This window comes from Oncorhynchus nerka, linkage group LG19, assembly GCF_034236695.1.
Source record: "Oncorhynchus nerka isolate Pitt River linkage group LG19, Oner_Uvic_2.0, whole genome shotgun sequence".
NCBI classification, from domain to species: Eukaryota; Metazoa; Chordata; class Actinopteri; order Salmoniformes; family Salmonidae; genus Oncorhynchus; species Oncorhynchus nerka.
In genome coordinates this window covers 38,260,735-38,279,633 of record NC_088414.1, presented here as the reverse complement: position 1 = coordinate 38,279,633, position 18,899 = coordinate 38,260,735, and the positions used below count along the sequence as shown (strand labels likewise).

General features: G+C 41.6%; 1 protein-coding gene across 1 annotated transcript in view; it reads right to left on the bottom strand.

Annotated features, from left to right (window-relative positions):
* Nucleotides 1-18,899, bottom strand: part of LOC115146857 (coronin-6) — a 45,598-nt gene extending 26,699 nt beyond the window's left edge. The window contains exons 1-2 of the mRNA XM_065004930.1: nt 18,728-18,899; nt 9,665-9,864 (exon numbers count right to left, since the gene is read on the bottom strand). Of these exons, the coding sequence (XP_064861002.1) occupies nt 9,665-9,862 (198 nt within the window). The 5' untranslated portion in view covers nt 9,863-9,864; nt 18,728-18,899. The remainder of the gene's footprint in view (nt 1-9,664; nt 9,865-18,727) is intronic.

Genomic DNA, 18,899 nt, shown 5'->3' with positions numbered 1-18,899 from the left:
TTCTCATCTTTATTAAGGGAACCGGACTCCACAGTATAACCATCTCTCTCCCTCTCTCCCACTCCTCTGTGTGTCTCTTTTGAAGAACATATCAAGACCATTTCGAGGACAGCTTTTTTCCATCTATGTAACATTGCAAAAATCAGAAACTTTCTGTCCAAAAATGATGCAGAAAAATGAATCCATGCTTTTGTCACTTCTAGGTTAGACTACTGCAATGCTCTACTTTCCGGCTACCCGGATAAAGCACTAAATAAACTTCAGTTAGTGCTAAATACGGCTGCTAGAATCCTGACTAGAACAAGAAAATTTGATCATATTACTCCAGTGCTAGCCTCTCTACACTGGCTTCCTGTCAAAGCAAGGGCTGATTTCAAGGTTTTACTGCTAACCTACAAAGCATTACATGGGCTTGCTCCTACCTATCTCTCTGATTTGGTCCTGCCGTACATACCTACACGTACGCTACGGTCACAAGACGCAGGCCTCCTAATTGTCCCTAGAATTTCTAAGAAAACAGCTGGAGGCAGGGCTTTCTCCTATAGAGCTCCATTTTTATGGAACGGTCTGCCTATCCATGTCAGAGACGCAAACTCGGTCTCAACCTTTAAGTCTTTACTGAAGACTCATCTCTTCAGTGGGTCATATGATTGAGTGTAGTCTGGCCCAGGAGTGGGAAGGTGAACGGAAAGGTTCTGGAGCAACGAACCGCCCTTGCTGTCTCTGCCTGGCCGGTTCCCCTCTTTCCACTGGGATTCTCTGCCTCTAACCCTATTACAGGGGCTGAGTCACTGGCTTACTGGGGCTCTCTCATGCCGTCCCTGGAGGGGGTGCGTCACCTGAGTGGGTTGATTCACTGTTGTGGTCATCCTGTCTGGGTTGGCGCCCCCCCTTGGGTTGTGCCGTGGCGGAGATCTTTGTGGGCTATACTCAGCCTTGTCTCAGGATGGTAGGTTGGTGGTTGAAGATATCCCTCTAGTGGTGTGGGGGCTGTGCTTTGGCAAAGTGGGTGGGGTTATATCCTTCCTGTTTGGCCCTGTCCGGGGGTGTCCTCGGATGGGGCCACAGTGTCTCCTGACCCCTCCTGTCTCAGCCTCCAGTATTTATGCTGCAGTAGTTTATGTGTCGGGGGGCTGGGGTCAGTTTGTTATATCTGGAGTACTTCTCCTGTCCTATTCGGTGTCCTGTGTGAATCTAAGTGTGCGTTCTCTAATTCTCTCCTTCTCTCTTTCTTTCTCTCTCTCGGAGGACCTGAGCCCTAGGACCATGCACCAGGACTACCTGACATGATGACTCCTTGCTGTCCCCAGTCCACCTGGCCATGCTGCTGCTCCAGTTTCAACTGTTCTGCCTTACTATTATTCGACCATGCTGGTCATTTATGAACATTTGAACATCTTGGCCATGTTCTGTTATAATCTCCACCCGGCACAGCCAGAAGAGGACTGGCCACCCCACATAGCCTGGTTCCTCTCTAAGTTTTGGCCTTTCTAGGGAATTTTTCCTAGCCACCGTGCTTCTACACCTGCATTGCTTGCTGTTTGGGGTTTTAGGCTGGGTTTCTGTACAGCACTTTGAGATATCAGCTGATGTACGAAGGGCTATATAAATACATTTGATTTGATTTGATTTGTGTCCAGCCCTCTAATATACAGTATAACCATGTCTCTCCCACTCCTCTTCTCTCTGTCTGTCCAGCCCTCTAATATACAGTATAACCATGTCTCTCCCTCTCCTCTTCTCTCTGTCTGTCCAGCCCTCTAATATACAGTATAACCATGTCTCTCCCACTCCTCTTCTCTCTGTCTGTCCAGCCCTCTAATATACAGTATAACCATGTCTCTCCCTCTCCTCTTCTCTCTGTCTGTCCAGCCCTCTAATATACAGTATAACCATGTCTCTCCCACTCCTCTTCTCTCTGTCTGTCCAGCCCTCTAATATACAGTATAACCATGTCTCTCCCTCTCTCCCACTCCTCTCCCCAGCCCTCTAATATATAGTATAACCATGTCTCTCCCACTCCTCTTCCCAGCCCTCTAATATACAGTATAACCATGTCTCTCCCTCTCTCCCACTCCTCTCCCAGCCCTCTAATATACAGTATAACCATGTCTCTCCCACTCCTCTTCTCTCTGTCTGTCCAGCCCTCTAATATACAGTATAACCATGTCTCTCCCTCTCTCCCACTCCTCTTCCCAGCCCTCTAATATACAGTATAACCATGTCTCTCCCACTCCTCTTCCCTCTGTCTGTCCAGCGCTCTAATATATATAAATAACTCTCCTCACTCTGAAGTGAACAGGATATTCAGTCATTTCAGTTCGCTCCTCAATTCACACACCTTGGTTGGAGAGCGAGGTAGCGGCAGTGTTCCTCTCTTTCTCTCTCTCTCTCTCTCCGCCTCGCTCTCTTTGTCTGTCTGTTTTTCACTAATAGATAGACAGACAGTTGTTCAGATTTACTGTCAGTTTCAGAGATCAGAATATGTTTGCATCAATGTGATGTTCCCCGGCCCCAAAACCCTGTCCAGTGGTAACTGCTATATTTAACTTGTATTTAACTAGACAAGTCAGATAAGAACAAAATATTATTTACAATGATGGCCTACCCCGGGCCAATCGCGGACGACGCTGGGCCAATTGTGTGCCACCCTATGGGACTCCCAATCACAGCCAGTTGTGATACAGCCTGGAATGGAACAAGGGTGTCTGTACCAGGGTATCTGTACCAGGGTGTCTGTAGTGACTGAGATGCAGTACCTTAGACAGCCGCGCCACTCGGGAGCCCCGGTAGAGCGAACTTTTGTGAGAATCTCTGTACGTCAGAATCTCTGTACGGCAGAATCTGGGTACGGCAGGGTAGAATCTGGGTACGGCAGGGTATCCCACTGGGTACAGGAGGATGTCCCACTGGGTACGGCAGGATATCCCACTGGGTACAGGAGGATATCCCACCGGGTACGGCAGGATATCCCACTGGGTACGGCAGGATATCCCACCGAGTACGGCAGGGTATCCCACTGGGTCGGCAGGGTATCCCACTGGGTCGGCAGGGTATCCCACTGGGTACGGCAGGATATCCCACTGGGTACGGCAGGGTATCCCACTGGGTACGGCAGGGTATCCCACTGGGTCGGCAGGGTATCCCACTGGGTACGGCAGGATATCCCACTGGGTACGGCAGGATATCCCACTGGGTATCCCACTGGGTCGGCAGGGTATCCCACTGGGTACGGCAGGATATCCCACTGGGTACGGCAGGGTATCCCACTGGGTACGGCAGGGTATCCCACTGGGTACAGGAGGATATCCCACTGGGTACGGCAGGATATCCCACACGGCAGGATATCCCACTGGGTACGGCAGGATATCCCACTGGGTACGGCAGGATATCCCACTGGGTACGGCAGGGTATCCCACTGGGTACGGCAGGGTATCCCACTGGGTACGGCAGGATATCCCACTGGGTACGGCAGGGTATCCCACTGGGTACGGCAGGGTATCCCACTGGGTACAGGAGGATATCCCACTGGGTACGACAGGGTATCCCACTGGGTACGGCAGGATATTCCGCTAGGTACGGCAGGGTATCCCACTGGGTCGGCAGGGTATCCCACTGGGTCGGCAGGGTATCCCACTGGGTACGGCAGGATATCCCACTGGGTACGGCAGGGTATCCCACTGGGTACGGCAGGGTATCCCACTGGGTCGGCAGGGTATCCCACTGGGTACGGCAGGATATCCCACTGGGTACGGCAGGATATCCCACTGGGTACGGCAGGGTATCCCACTGGGTACGGCAGGATATCCCACTGGGTACGGCAGGGTATCCCACTGGGTACGGCAGGGTATCCCACTGGGTACAGGAGGATATCCCACTGGGTACGGCAGGATATCCCACTGGGTACGGCAGGGTATCCCACTGGGTCGGCAGGGTATCCCACTGGGTACGGCAGGGTATCCCACTGGGTACGGCAGGATATCCCACTGGGTACGGCAGGATATCCCACTGGGTACGGCAGGGTATCCCACTGGGTACGGCAGGATATTCCGCTAGGTACGGCAGGGTATCCCACTGGGTACAGGAGGATATCCCACTGGGTACGGCAGGGTATCCCACTGGGTACGGCAGGATATTCCGCTAGGTACGGCAGGATGTCCCTCTGGGTACAGGAGGATATCCCACTGGGTACGGCAGGATATCCCACTGGGTACGGCAGGATATCCCACTGGGTACGGCAGGATATCCCACTGGGTACAGGAGGATATCTCACTGGGTACGGCAGGGTATCCCACTGGGTACGGCAGGGTATCCCACTGGGCAAAAACTGGTTGAACCAACGTTGTTTACAAGTCATTTCAACCAAAACATAAATGTGATAACGTTGAATCAACGTGGAAAACTGATTGTATTTGAAAAAAGTCATCAACGTAAGTGAATTTAGTATTTTTTTCACCCAACGTTTAACCTAATGTCACTAACCTAATGTCACGGCCATTGTTGGTGGAAGAAGGTTCATGACGTTAATATTTAATGAATCAAACTGAACACTGAAATACAGAACAACCAAGTGAAAGAGCGAAACGACAACGAAACAGTCCTGTCTGGTGAAGACACACAACAGAACATATAATCACCCACACCTCAAGGGGGAAAACAGGCTGCCTAAGTATGGTTCTCAATCAGGGACAACGATTGACAGCTGCCTCTGATTGAGAACCATACCAGGCCAAACACAGAAATACCAAATCATAGAAAAGAGAACATAGACTTCCCACCCAACTCACGCCCTGACCATACTAAAACAAAGACATCACAAAGGAACCAAGGTCAGAACGTGACACCTAAATCCAATGACGTGGTGACATGTTTTGTTATTGTTACATTGAATTCACGTTCGTTGACAACTCAACCAAATTTAAATCAAAACCATACGCTGAACTGACGTCTGTGCCAGGTGGCAGTCGCCATACCGTAGCTCAAGACCAACAATGTAAAAGTAGGCTACAAAAAAAGTCGAATGAAATAATTAAAATCCCGATTAAAATGCAATGACTGTTTCGTGTATTGAAAGGCTGGCTTTAGGACCATGCAGAGCATCGCTCGGAGGGAAGCTACTAGCCCGCGTGCCTTTATCTCAGCAGTGAGCAGAGACAGTTCTGTGTTATGCACCTGTTACATTCACATTGGACAGCATAGGCAGCACCTCCAATAGAATAGGGGAAGATAACCGTCCCCCGAAGTGCATTTTATGACATTTGCAAAGATTAGCTATATAATTACTCATGCATATGCATTAATTAATTAATTCAAAATTCTACACCAGAGAGCATGATTTGGCCACAGAGGATCATTTGCTTCTTTAATTGCTTTAAACGCGCAATTTGGGCAGCGCGTGGCAAATAGCTGATTGTTGAGTTGCAGCAGGCAGTGGAAAGCAGTTCAATATGCCTAGGCCTGGAGCAATATTTATAAATACAATGGTAGGAAAAACATAGCAAATGGCTTTTGTTGAAAAGAGAAATGCTATGTCTATTAATTTGCATATATTTCCATTAATTCCCATGTATTCCAGTTAATTCCCACAGAAAGTGTCCACCTCTGAATATTCCCCAAAATGTGCAACCCTAATGACAACAAAGACTTTATTGAAGAATCCCTACTGTTGACCAATCACCGACAATGGGGCGTTGACGTCGGCTCCGAACTTCGTCTTCCCTCAATAGAAAATGTTGTCTGCCCGAAAAGCCGTTTCCAAAACAAACAAAAACATCCCAAAATGTCATCATGCTACAGTATCTGCACTCTTCATGCACAAACTCTTCCGAACTGTTTTGGCTGGGAAGCATGCGGACGCCTTCAGGCAGGGGGACCTGTCTTGAGTGAAGGTAGGGAAATCCTGCTTCAGGTAACACCTTGCTGTGTGTGGATAGACTGCGAAGAGAGCAAGGCCTGACCTGACAGTAACACATCGGGAGCTTTGTCCTCTAGGGAAACACACGAGAACTCAGATAACAACAACTTCAACACCACCTTAAGAGTTCCCAGCTGAATTCTTCCCCTAGCAAGGACACTGAACGAAGGGCACCAAACGTTCCCTGTTATTAACACAGAAAGAACAACAAGGCAGCTGGCTTGGAACTCTACTGCTGCGATGCAATACATCTGTTACTGTAATTAGCTAACTTTTCGACAATAAGCTGCCTTCATCACGAGGCAAACACTAATATAAACATCTAACTAAACCTCGAATGAATGGCAACTATTATCTTACCAGTCTAGAACTTTGTAAATCCTCTAAGTATCTATCTTGTCTTGGCAGGTTTTACTAAACAGGTGGTTAGTTAGTCTGAGCTTTCAGTCGGTGGTAGGAACAATCCCCTCCAGTGTATCCTGGGGAGAGAGCAGGGTACTTACGGCCAGACTAAACGCTCGGTTCCCGCCAGGTGCAAAGGTTCCACCTGTCATCTTGTTTCAGAGGGGAGTGAGATAAGCATGAAACTGTGTTTATCTATACTTATCTATCTAGATGATTTCCTTGTCTCCTTTTAACATATTTATTTTGTTCTATTGTTTCTGTGTGTTATTTCCCGTGGAAAGAAACTGGTGCAGAACTTTGCTCTGGTACACAAAGAAAACACTTGGTGAATCTGGCCCAAGAGAGAAGGGCGAAACGTGACACTCGGGGAGAGCAGGGGGGGTAGAGAGAAGAGCGAAACGTGAGACTCGGGGAGAGCAGGGGGTAGAGAGAAGGGCGAAACGTGAGACTCGGGAGAGCAGGGGGTAGAGAGAAGGGCGAAACGTGAGACTCGGGGAGAGCAGGGGGTAGAGAGAAGGGAGAAACGTGAGACTCGGGGAGAGCAGGGGGTAGAGAGAAAGGCGAAACGTGAGACTCTGGGAGAGCAGGGGGTTGAGAGAAGGGCGAAACGTGAGACTCTGGGAGAGCAGGGGGAGAGAGAAGGGCGAAACGTGAGACTCGGAGAGAGAAGGGCGAAACGTGAGACTCGGAGAGAGAAGGGCGAAACGTGAGACTCGGGGAGAGCAAGGGGGGGGGAGTAGAGAGAGGGGAGAGGGGATTCATGGCAAAATGTGCAAAATAACATGACATTAGCTATAAAATTGCAAATTGCTCTCTTTGCCCCATGGCAAAATAAATCCCCCAAAATAATTGTAAAAATTTAAAAAAATGGGGGGGGGGGGGGGGGGCCTTGCTCGCACCTTGCGGGAGGGTCCTGTGAAACTGCGTTATGCCACTGATTGGAAGTGAACTCTCACACATAAACACAATATTGACTGAATATATAACTTTTCAATTGACCTCAATCGTGCCCACACAATGAACGCTGTTCCCATCAGGCATATCAGCTAGACGAAAGGTAACACACCACTCTGACATTTTAACAAAACACAATCTGGGATCTAAGACTTAGCTCGGACTATAGAAGTTCACTGAGATGTATATATCTGACAACACAGTCCAATTCAACTGCCCAACACAGAAAGCTCATCGTGTTCAAAATATTTTGTTAAATCACCTCTGAGGAACTTCAAACCAAGGCTGGGATTCAAACAAACTGACATCGCACTGCACTTGACTTTTAAAGGCCATTTCCCTAACTTTAGCAGAGATCACATTAGCTGTAAATGACACGGATATCAGCTGAAGCATAAATGCGATGTCGGTGCATTGTGTTTTGTTGAGTTAGTACTGGTAGTGGCTTTTGAAACAAATTCGAACCATGGATGACAGACGACTTTCAGGATAAGTTCAAATATACAGGCAAAGGTCAAAAACGGATAAAGCGACAATCAGCAGTTGAAACAATAACAAAAGCCTCTGTCTCTTGTTTCTGTAGAAAGCTGAGGGATGTCACGCTCAAATTCATAGACGACTATGGATGCATAGAGACCATCCATGATATCAAATGTATAGTTTTAACCAGGTTTTGAGGCGATATGGTGGGTTGTAAAAAAAATATTTACTTTATTTACAAACATTGGAGTAAAACAAGCTTATATTTTCGGTTCTGATGGGCTACGACAGTTGAACTAAGGTCATGAGGCATTTTAAGTAATATTCTTCAAGAGTCAATGGGTATATGTCATTCATTTATAAGTAAAAAAAATTGATGTAGCAATTGCAGAATACCCCTTTAAAACTTCTTATGGCTTGAATCCCGTTAACGGGATCGATATGACAACAGCCAGTGAAAGTGCAGGGCGCCAAATTCAAAACAACAGAAATCTCATAATTAAAATTCCTCAAACATAGAGGTATTTTACACCATTTTAAAGACTTCTTGTTAATCCCACCACAGTGTCTGATTTTAAAAAGGCTTTATGACGAAAGCACACCAAACGATTATATTAGGTCTGCACCTAGTCACAGAAAAATACAGCCATTTTTTCCAGCCAAAGAGAGGAGTCACAAAAAGCAGAAATAGAGATAAAATTAATCACTAACCTTTGATGATCTCCATCAGATGACACTCATAGGACTTCATGTTACACAATACATGTATGTTTTGTTCGATAAAGTTCATATTTATATACAAAAATCTGAGTTGACATTGGCTCGTTATGTTTAGTAGTTCCAAAACATCCGGTGATTTTGCAGAGAGCCACATCAATTTACAGAAATACTCATAATAAACATTGATAAAATATACAACTATTATACATGGAATTATAGATACACTTCTCCTTAATGCAACCGCTGTGTCAGATTTCAAAAAAGCTTTACCGAAAAAGCATACCATGCAATAATCTGAGTACAGCGCTCAGACAACAAATCAAGACATACAGATATCCGCCCTTGTTGTGGAGTCAACAGAAGTCAGAAATAACATTATAAATATTCACTTACCTTTGATGATCTTCATCAGAATGCACTCCCAGGAATCCCAGTTCCACAATAAATGTTTGATTTGTTCGGTAAAGTCCATCATTTATGTCCAAATGCACAATGCGTGAACGCTTAGTTCAGACGAAAAGTTTAACATAGAAACATATCAAATGATTTATAGAATCAATCTTTAGGATGTTTTTATCATAAATCTTCAATAATGTTCCAACCGGAGAATTCCTTTGTCTTCAGAAATGCAATGGAACTCAAGCTAACTCTCACGTGAACGCACGTGGTCAGCTCATACTTCTCTGCCAGACCTCTGTCTCAATCCCCTTTCATTCCCCCCTTCTTCACAGTAAAAGCCTCAAGCAAGGTTCTAAAGACTGTTGACATCTAGTGGAAGCCTTAGGAAGTGCAATTTGACCCCATAGACACTGTATGTTCGATAGGCAAAGAGTTGAAAAACGACAAATTTCCCACTTCCTGGTTGGATTTTTTATCAGGTTTTTGCCTGCCACATGAGTTATGTTATACTCACAGACATCATTCAAACAGTTTTAGAAACTTCAGAGTGATTTCTATCCTAATAATATGCATACTAATAATATGCATATATTAGCAACTGGGCCTGAGTAGCAGGCAGTTTACTCTGGGCACCTTATTCATCCAAGCTACTCAATACTGCCCCCAGCCATAACAAGTTAAGGTTTGACTGACCTCCAGCCCCATCCCTGAGCTGTTTACCAAAAAAAAGTGTCAGGGTGTCTACTTTGTTGTTGTTTGAATCCCAGATTGCCCCTTTAAGGGCTGACTTACCTTAGAGAGGGGCAGGACGAGGAAGGCACCGCCCCCGCTGGACTCCACAATGACGGCCAGGAACTTTGGGTTGACGGCACAGAACGAGCTGTCCCACGTCACCTTGGAAACGCGTATGTCATCATAGCCCTGCTCCGTCTTCCCCGCCTGTCCGAAGACGTGCCGGAACTTACTCTGTCGTACGATGCTGCGACTCATCGCTATGGAAACAAAGAAGGGAGGGGGTAAAGATGGAGAGAGAGATGGAGAGAGGAGGAGTGAGACAGGGGTGACGAGGAGGGGGGTGTGGGGGGACAGAGAGATGGAGTGAGGAAGAGTGAGAGAGGGGTGACGATGAGAGGGGTGTGGGGTAACAGAGAGATGGAGTGAGGCAGAGTGAGCGAGGGGTGACGAGGGGGGGGGGGGCAGAGAGATGGAGAGAGGAAGAGTGAGAGTGGGGAAGAAAAGGATGGGAGAGAGGTGGGGAGGGGAGAGAGAGAGAAGAAGAGTGAGTGAAGGAGGGAAACATGATTTAGTGAGGAAGTGACAATTACAGATATGCAATGTCAATCAATCAAGCATTTAATCAATCATTCAAGAGATCATGAAATTCTTATTGACCAAGAGAAGTAATATCAATCCAACTTAAATGATGTGAATCATGGGACTGATCTCACCTCTTCCATTGATAAGCTATGACTCTTGGCATTCTGCGAAACACACACGATGGTATTTTAGGATGGAAGTGTCGTCAAAAGTCAAGTTGAGTTGTTGTGTCTGTTGCTGATTAGCAATATAACAGTGTTGAGTTGTTATGTGTCTGTTGCTGATTAGCAATATAACAGTGTTGAGTTGTTATGTGTCTGTTGCTGATTAGCAATATAACAGTGTTGAGTTGTTATGTGTCTGTTGCTGATTAGCAATATAACAGTGTTGAGTTGTTATGTGTCTGTTGCTGATAGTAATTTAACATTGTTGAGTTGTTATGTGTCTGTTGCTGATAGTAATTTAACATTGTTGAGTTGTTATGTGTCTGTTGCTGATAGTAATATAACAGTGTTGAGTTGTTATGTGTCTGTTGCTGATAGTAATATAACAGTGTTGAGTTGTTATGTGTCTGTTGCTGATAGTAATATAACAGTGTTGAGTTGTTATGTGTCTGTTGCTGATTAGTAATATAACAGTGTTGAGTTGTTATGTGTCTGTTGCTGATAGTAATATAACAGTGTTGAGTTGTTATGTGTCTGTTGCTGATTAGCAATATAACAGTGTTGAGTTGTTATGTGTCTGTTGCTGATTAGCAATATAACAGTGTTGAGTTGTTATGTGTCTGTTGCTGATTAGCAATATAACAGTGTTGAGTTGTTATGTGTCTGTTGCTGATAGTAATTTAACATTGTTGAGTTGTTATGTGTCTGTTGCTGATAGTAATTTAACATTGTTGAGTTGTTATGTGTCTGTTGCTGATGTACTGTTGTCTTGTTATTGTCCGGGGCAACGGGCCACAGAACAATGTAAGCCGTGAAAACACAGGAGACACAGATGATCCATCAGCACAGATATTAATAGTGTGATTGTCCCACACAAACACCCACATGCGCACGTACACTCACATACACACACACACAGATACAGACACACACACAAACACCCACATGCGCACGTACACTCACATACACACACACACAGATACAGACACACACACAAACACCCACATGCGCACGTACACTCACATACACACACACACAGATACAGACACACACACAAACACCCACATGCGCACGTACACTCACATACACACACACACACACACACACACACACACACACAGATACAGACACACAGACACACACACAAACACAGCTGATGAAGATATGGGATCAGACCACAAGATAAATGGGTAAAGCATTAAAACAAGATATAAACTCAAACTGCAGTAGTCTGTATGTAACGTAATACTATATAGAAGTAAGTACTGTTGGTTAATATGTACATCTGTGATAAACTGAATATTTCCTGTATATAAGGAAATGAAGGGTGCGTGGACATGAACACACACATACAGAAGAAAGGCCATAGGCTGGCACTAAAACCCATATCCAAAATGACCCAGCTGCCCCTGCAGACAGGAGCCCAGGAGAATTAGGACCTGAGCAAATCTCTCTGAAAGGTGAAATAAAATGCTGGAGTAAAAGAAGAAAGTCAAGTTGTGCTGTTGGGATTTTTGGAGATGGGAGACCTTTTTGGAGCCTCAATGAAGACCGAAACATTGCCAAACAAATACACATAGCAGCATAGAATGCTGTGGCTCCACTGGACAACTGAAGATGAACAAACCAGTCCTGTCAACCATGAGTCCTTGGTGTAAACATGCTTCTGATATTGACTCAATTAACCTCAGTTTACAGGAACAACTTGCCCTTCTTCAATAATGTATCTCTAATACGAGCTCTTACTATCAGATAGATGGATGTCCAAGACTAGAAACCATTGAAACTACCTGTAAATCCACAACTGGCTTAATCTGTTTCCAAGGAAACAGCCAAATATGTGCTCACCCAAGTGCTTTATGATTTTGCCACTGCATGTATGTATGTATGTATGTATGTATGTATGTATGTATGTATGTATGTATGTATGTATGTATGTATGTATGTATGTATGTATGCAGCATTACACGACCCGACAGTTGATAGGGTGGATGAACTGATAGGCCTTAGTTCCGCTTGTTTCTGGGGTGTGTGTTATCAGGGAATTCCAGTCACCACATACAAAAGGTATCTAGGTCTCTGCTGTGTGAGTCTTGATCCCAGCTCTACTCAGCAACATGACACAGTTATCATAAGAAATGTGACCAGAGTGTTACCGAAAGTAAATAGAGTGTAACTGAGTGTAATAGAGTGGAAATAGAGTGTAACAGAGTGTAATAGAGTGGAAATAGAGTGCAACAGAGTGTAATAGAGTGTAATAGAGTGTAAATAGAGTGTAATAGGGTGTAACTGAGTGTAATAGGGTGTAACAGAGTGTAAATAGAGTGTAATAGAGTATAACAGAGTGTAAATAGAGTGTAATAGAGTGTATCAGAGCGTAATAGAGTGTAATAGAGTGTAAATAGAGTGCAATAGTGTAATAGAGTCTAATAGAGTGTAATAGAGTATAATAGAGTGTAATAGAGTGGAAATAGAGTGTAATAGAGTGTATCAGAGCGTAATAGAATGTAAATAGAGTGTAATAGTGTAATAGAGTGTAATAGAGTATAATAGAGTGTAATAGTGTAATAGAGTGTAATAGAGTGTAATAGTGTAATAGAGTGTAATAGAGTATAATAGAGTGTAAATCGAGTGTAATAGAGTATATCAGAGCGTAATAGAGTGTAATAGAGTATAATAGAGTGTAATAGAGTGTAAATAGAGTGTAATAGAGTGTATCAGAGCGTAATAGAGTGTAAATAGTGGAATAGAGTGTAATAGAGTGTAAATAGAGTGTAATAGAGTGTATCAGAGCGTAATAAAGTATAATAGAGTATAATAGGTGTAACAGAGTGTAACAGAGTGTAAATAGAGTGTAATAGAGTGTATCAGAGCGTAATAGAGTGTAAATAGAGTGTAATAGGGTGTAACAGAGTGTAAATAGAGTGTAATAGAGTGTAATAGAGTGTATCAGAGCGTAATAAAGTGTAATAGAGTATAATAGAGTATAATAGAGTGTAAATAGAGTGTAATAGTGTAATAGAGTGTAAATTGAGTGTAATAGAGTATATCAGAGCATAATAGAGTATAATAGAGTGTAAATAGAGTGTAAATAGAGTAATAGAGTCTATCAGAGCGTAATAGAGTGTAATAGAGTATAATAGAGTGTAATAGAGTGTATCAGAGCATAAGAGAGTGTAACAGAGTGTAATAGAGTGTAAATAGAGTGTAATAGAGTGTATCAGAGCGTAATAGAGAATAATAGAGTGCAGTAGAGTGTAAATAGAGTGTATCAGAGCGTAATAGAGTATAATAGAGTCTATCAGAGTGTAATAGAGTATAATAGAGTATAATAGAGTGTAAATAGTGTAATAGTGTAATAGAGTGTAATAGAGTGTAAATAGAGTGTATCAGAGCGTAATAGAGTATAATAGAGTGTAAATAGAGTGTAAATAGAGTGTATCAGAGCGTAATAGAGTATAATAGAGAATAATAGAGTGTAAATAGTGTAATAGTGTAATAGAGTGTAAATAGAGTGTAATAGAGTGTATCAGAGCGTAATAGAGTATAATAGAGTGTAAATAGTGTAATAGTGTAATAGTGTAATAGAGTGTATCAGAGCGTAATATAGTATAATAGAGTATAATAGAGTGTAATAGAGTGTAAATAGAGTGTAATACAGTGCAATAGAGTGTAATGCAGTGTAACAGAAAGACCTAGTCAGCTGACTGTATTCAACTGAAATGTGTCTTCCTCGTTTAACCCAACTGAATCTTCGGCACCCGGGGAACAGTGGGTTAACTGCCTTGCTCAGGGGCTGAACGGCAGATTTTTACCTTGTCAGCACGGGATTCGAACCAGCAACCTTTCGGTTACTGGCCAAAGGCCTACTCTTTAAACAGTTTATAACAGTATAATAAGGTAGGCCTACTCTTTAAACAGTTTATTACAGTATAATAAGGCAACCCTACTCTTTAAACAGTTTATAACAGTATAATAAGGTAGGCCTACTCTTTAAACGGTTTATAACAGTATAATAAGGTAGGCCTACTCTTTATGAAACAGTTTATAACAGTATAATAAGGTAGGCCTACTCTTTAAACCGTTTATAACAGTATAATAAGGTAGGCCTACTCTTTATGAAACAGTTTATAACAGTATAATAAGGTAGGCCTACTCTTTATGAAACAGTTTATAACAGTATAATAAGGTAGGCCTACTCTTTAAACGGTTTATAACAGTATAATAAGGTAGGCCTACTCTTTATGAAACAGTTTATAACAGTATAATAAGGTAGGCCTACTCTTTAAACGGTTTATAACAGTATAATAAGGTAGGCCTACTCTTTATGAAACAGTTTATAACAGTATAGTAAGGTAGGCATACTCTTTAAACAGTGTATAACAGTATAATAAGGTAGGCCTACTCTTTAAACCGTTTATTACAGTATAATAAGGCAACCCTACTCTTTAAACAGTTTATAACAGTATAATAAAGGTAGGCCTACTCTTTAAACGGTTTATAACAGTATAATAAGGTAGGCCTACTTTATGAAACAGTTTATAACAGTATAATAAGGTACTTTTAAACCGTTTATAACAGTATAATAAGGTAGGCCTACTAAACGGTTTATTTAAACGGTTTATAACAGTATAATAAGGTAGGCCTACTTTAAACGGTTTATAACAGTATAATAAGGTAGGCCTACTCTTTATGAAACAGTTTATAACAGTATAATAAGGTAGGCCTACTCTTTAAACGGTTTATAACAGTATAATAAGGTAGGCCTACTCTTTATGAAACAGTTTATAACAGTATAGTAAGGTAGGCATACTCTTTAAACAGTGTATAACAGTATAATAAGGTAGGCCTACTCTTTAAACCGTTTATTACAGTATAATAAGGCAACCCTACTCTTTAAACAGTTTATAACAGTATAATAAAGGTAGGCCTACTCTTTAAACGGTTTATAACAGTATAATAAGGTAGGCCTACTCTTTATGAAACAGTTTATAACAGTATAATAAGGTAGGCCTACTCTTTAAACCGTTTATAACAGTATAATAAGGTAGGCCTACTCTTTAAACGGTTTATAACAGTATAATAAGGTAGGCATACTTTAAACAGTTTATAACAGTATAATAAGGTAGGCCTACTTTATGAAACAGTTTATAACAGTATAATAAGGTAGGCCTACTCTTTAAACAGTTTATAACAGTATAATAAGGTAGGCCTACTCTTTAAACGGTTTATAACAGTATAATAAGGTAGGCCTACTCTTTATGAAACAGTTTATAACAGTATAATAAGGTAGGCCTACTCTTTAAACGGTTTATAACAGTATAATAAGGTAGGCCTACACTTTATGAAACAGTTTATAACAGTATAATAAGGTAGGCATACTCTTTAAACAGTGTATAACAGTATAATAAGGTAGGCCTACTCTTTAAACCGTTTATTACAGTATAATAAGGCAACCCTACTCTTTAAACAGTTTATAACAGTATAATAAAGGTAGGCCTACTCTTTAAACGGTTTATAACAGTATAATAAGGTAGGCCTACTCGTTATGAAACAGTTTATAACAGTATAATAAGGTAGGCCTACTCTTTAAACCGTTTATAACAGTATAATAAGGTAGGCCTACTCTTTAAACGGTTTATAACAGTATAATAAGGTAGGCATACTCTTTAAACAGTTTATAACAGTATAATAAGGTAGGCCTACTCTTTATGAAACAGTTTATAACAGTATAATAAGGTAGGCCTACTCTTTAAACAGTTTATAACAGTATAATAAGGTAGGCCTACTCTTTAAACCGTTTATAACAGTATAATAAGGTAGGCATACTCTTTAAACAGTTTATAACAGTATAATAAGGTAGGCCTACTCTTTAAACAGTTTATAACAGTATAATAAGGTAGGCCTACTCTTTATGAAACAGTTTATAACAGTATAATAAGGTAGGCCTACTCTTTAAACGGTTTATAACAGTATAATAAGGTAGGCCTACTCTTTATGAAACAGTTTATAACAGTATAATAAGGTAGGCATACTCTTTAAACAGTGTATAACAGTATAATAAGGTAGTCCTACTCTTTAAACCGTTTATTACAGTATAATAAGGCAACCCTACTCTTTAAACAGTTTATAACAGTATAATAAAGGTAGGCCTACTCTTTAAACGGTTTATAACAGTATAATAAGGTAGGCCTACTCTTTAAACGGTTTATAACAGTATAATAAGGTAGGCCTACTCTTTATGAAACAGTTTATAACAGTATAATAAGGTAGGCCTACTCTTTAAACAGTTTATAACAGTATAATAAGGTAGCCTACTCTTTAAACCGTTTATAACAGTATAATAAGGTAGGCATACTCTTTAAACAGTTTATAACAGTATAATAAGGTAGGCCTACTCTTTAAACAGTTTATAACAGTATAATAAGGTAGGCCTACTCTTTATGAAACCGTTTATAACAGTATAATAAGGTAGGCCTACTCTTTAAACGGTTTATAACAGTATAATAAGGTAGGCCTACTCTTTAAACGGTTTATAACAGTATAATAAGGTAGGCCTACTCTTTATGAAACAGTTTATAACAGTATAATAAGGTAGGCCTACTCTTTATGAAACAGTTTATAACAGTATAATAAGGTAGGCCTACTCTTTAAACCGTTTATAACAGTATAATAAGGTAGGCCTACTCTTTAAACGGTTTATAACAGTATAATAAGGTAGGCATACTCTTTAAACGGTTTATAACAGTATAATAAGGTAGGCCTACTCGTTATGAAACAGTTTATAACAGTATAATAAGGTAGGTCTACTCTTTAAACCGTTTATAACAGTATAATAAGGTAGGCCTACTCTTTAAACGGTTTATAACAGTATAATAAGGTAGGCATACTCTTTAAACAGTTTATAACAGTATAATAAGGTAGGCCTACTCTTTATGAAACAGTTTATAACAGTATAATAAGGTAGGCCTACTCTTTAAACAGTTTATAACAGTATAATAAGGTAGGCCTACTCTTTAAACGGTTTATAACAGTATAATAAGGTAGGCCTACTCTTTAAACCGTTTATAACAGTATAATAAGGTAGGCATACTCTTTAAACAGTTTATAACAGTATAATAAGGTAGGCCTACTCTTTAAACAGTTTATAACAGTATAATAAGGTAGGCCTACTCTTTATGAAACAGTTTATAACAGTATAATAAGGTAGGCCTACTCTTTAAACAGTTTATAACAGTATAATAAGGTAGGCCTACTCTTTAAACAGTTTATAACAGTATAATAAGGTAGGCCTACTCTTTAAACAGTTTATAACAGTATAATAAGGTAGGCCTACTCTTTAAACAGTTTATAACAGTATAATAAGGTAGGCCTACTCTTTAAACGGTTTATAACAGTATAATAAGGTAGGCCTACTCTTTATGAAACAGTTTATAACAGTATAATAAGGTAGGCCTACTCTTTATGAAACAGTTTATAACAGTATAATAAGGTAGGCCTACTCTTTATTAAACAGTATTATAACAGTAGGAATACATAGATTTCCATTACTGCATGTTTGTTCATATCCCAGAAACCATTACATTTACATTCAATTGACATTGTTACCATGTAGGGAACGCTCTTATCCAGAGCGACTAACAATCAATGCTTTCAACCACCTCCATTACAGTACAGACAAGTTCTGTCTGTTTGTCTGTCTGTCTGTCTGTCTGTCTGTCTGTCTGTCTGTCTGTCTGTCTGTCTGTCTGTCTGTTGCTGTGATAGGCCTTAGCTCTTATATTCTCTGCTCTGTTCTGGCATGGCTCTCCAGACAGAGCAAAATAATGACATGGTCACTTTCCTAATATAGACATGCCAAACTGTCCGTTCCCACCCCCAGCTCTATCTAACCCCAGCCCTACCCTTACCACTCTGGGGCTCTGGGGAGAGGGCCTAACCATCCCAAATAGGAAAATGAAACAGATCTCCCTGATCTGTCAATAACAAGAATATTGGCGACTACACGCACGCACACAATCCTTAAGCTCTTACGCGCAAGCACGCACACTCACACATCTGGAAACCTACCACAGTAGCCTAATAATGCTACCCCTATAAGGAAAGAAGGGGGCAACCCCCCCCCCCCTCCCTCCCCTCTGGCCCTGCACAACATGCTCCATTTGGTTCAGCAGTTACAACTTAAAGCTCGACACTGTCCGCGGATAAAAAGTGCGCAGTCACATTGTCACAATCTATGACTTTCCCAGCATTACGCACACACTGGCAATGCGGTAAAAGAAGCTGTCGCAGCATTCAACTGCGGCGTCGACGGTTATTGACGTTATTAATTATAGTAGGACACGGCTGCTTTAGGTCAATTGAGGCAACTCACTCAGCTCGGTATTTGTTGGGTATTCCCACCGGTCGTTCGCCCTCCGAATTGTCCACTCCCCCTTCCCTTGGTAGTTTTCTGTTCTCGGTAACGCGCCGTGCTTATTGGAGTGTTTTCTCTGGTTCTCTGTGGTCCAGTTTTGTACACTTGGTGCGGACTTGGCGGCGGGCGC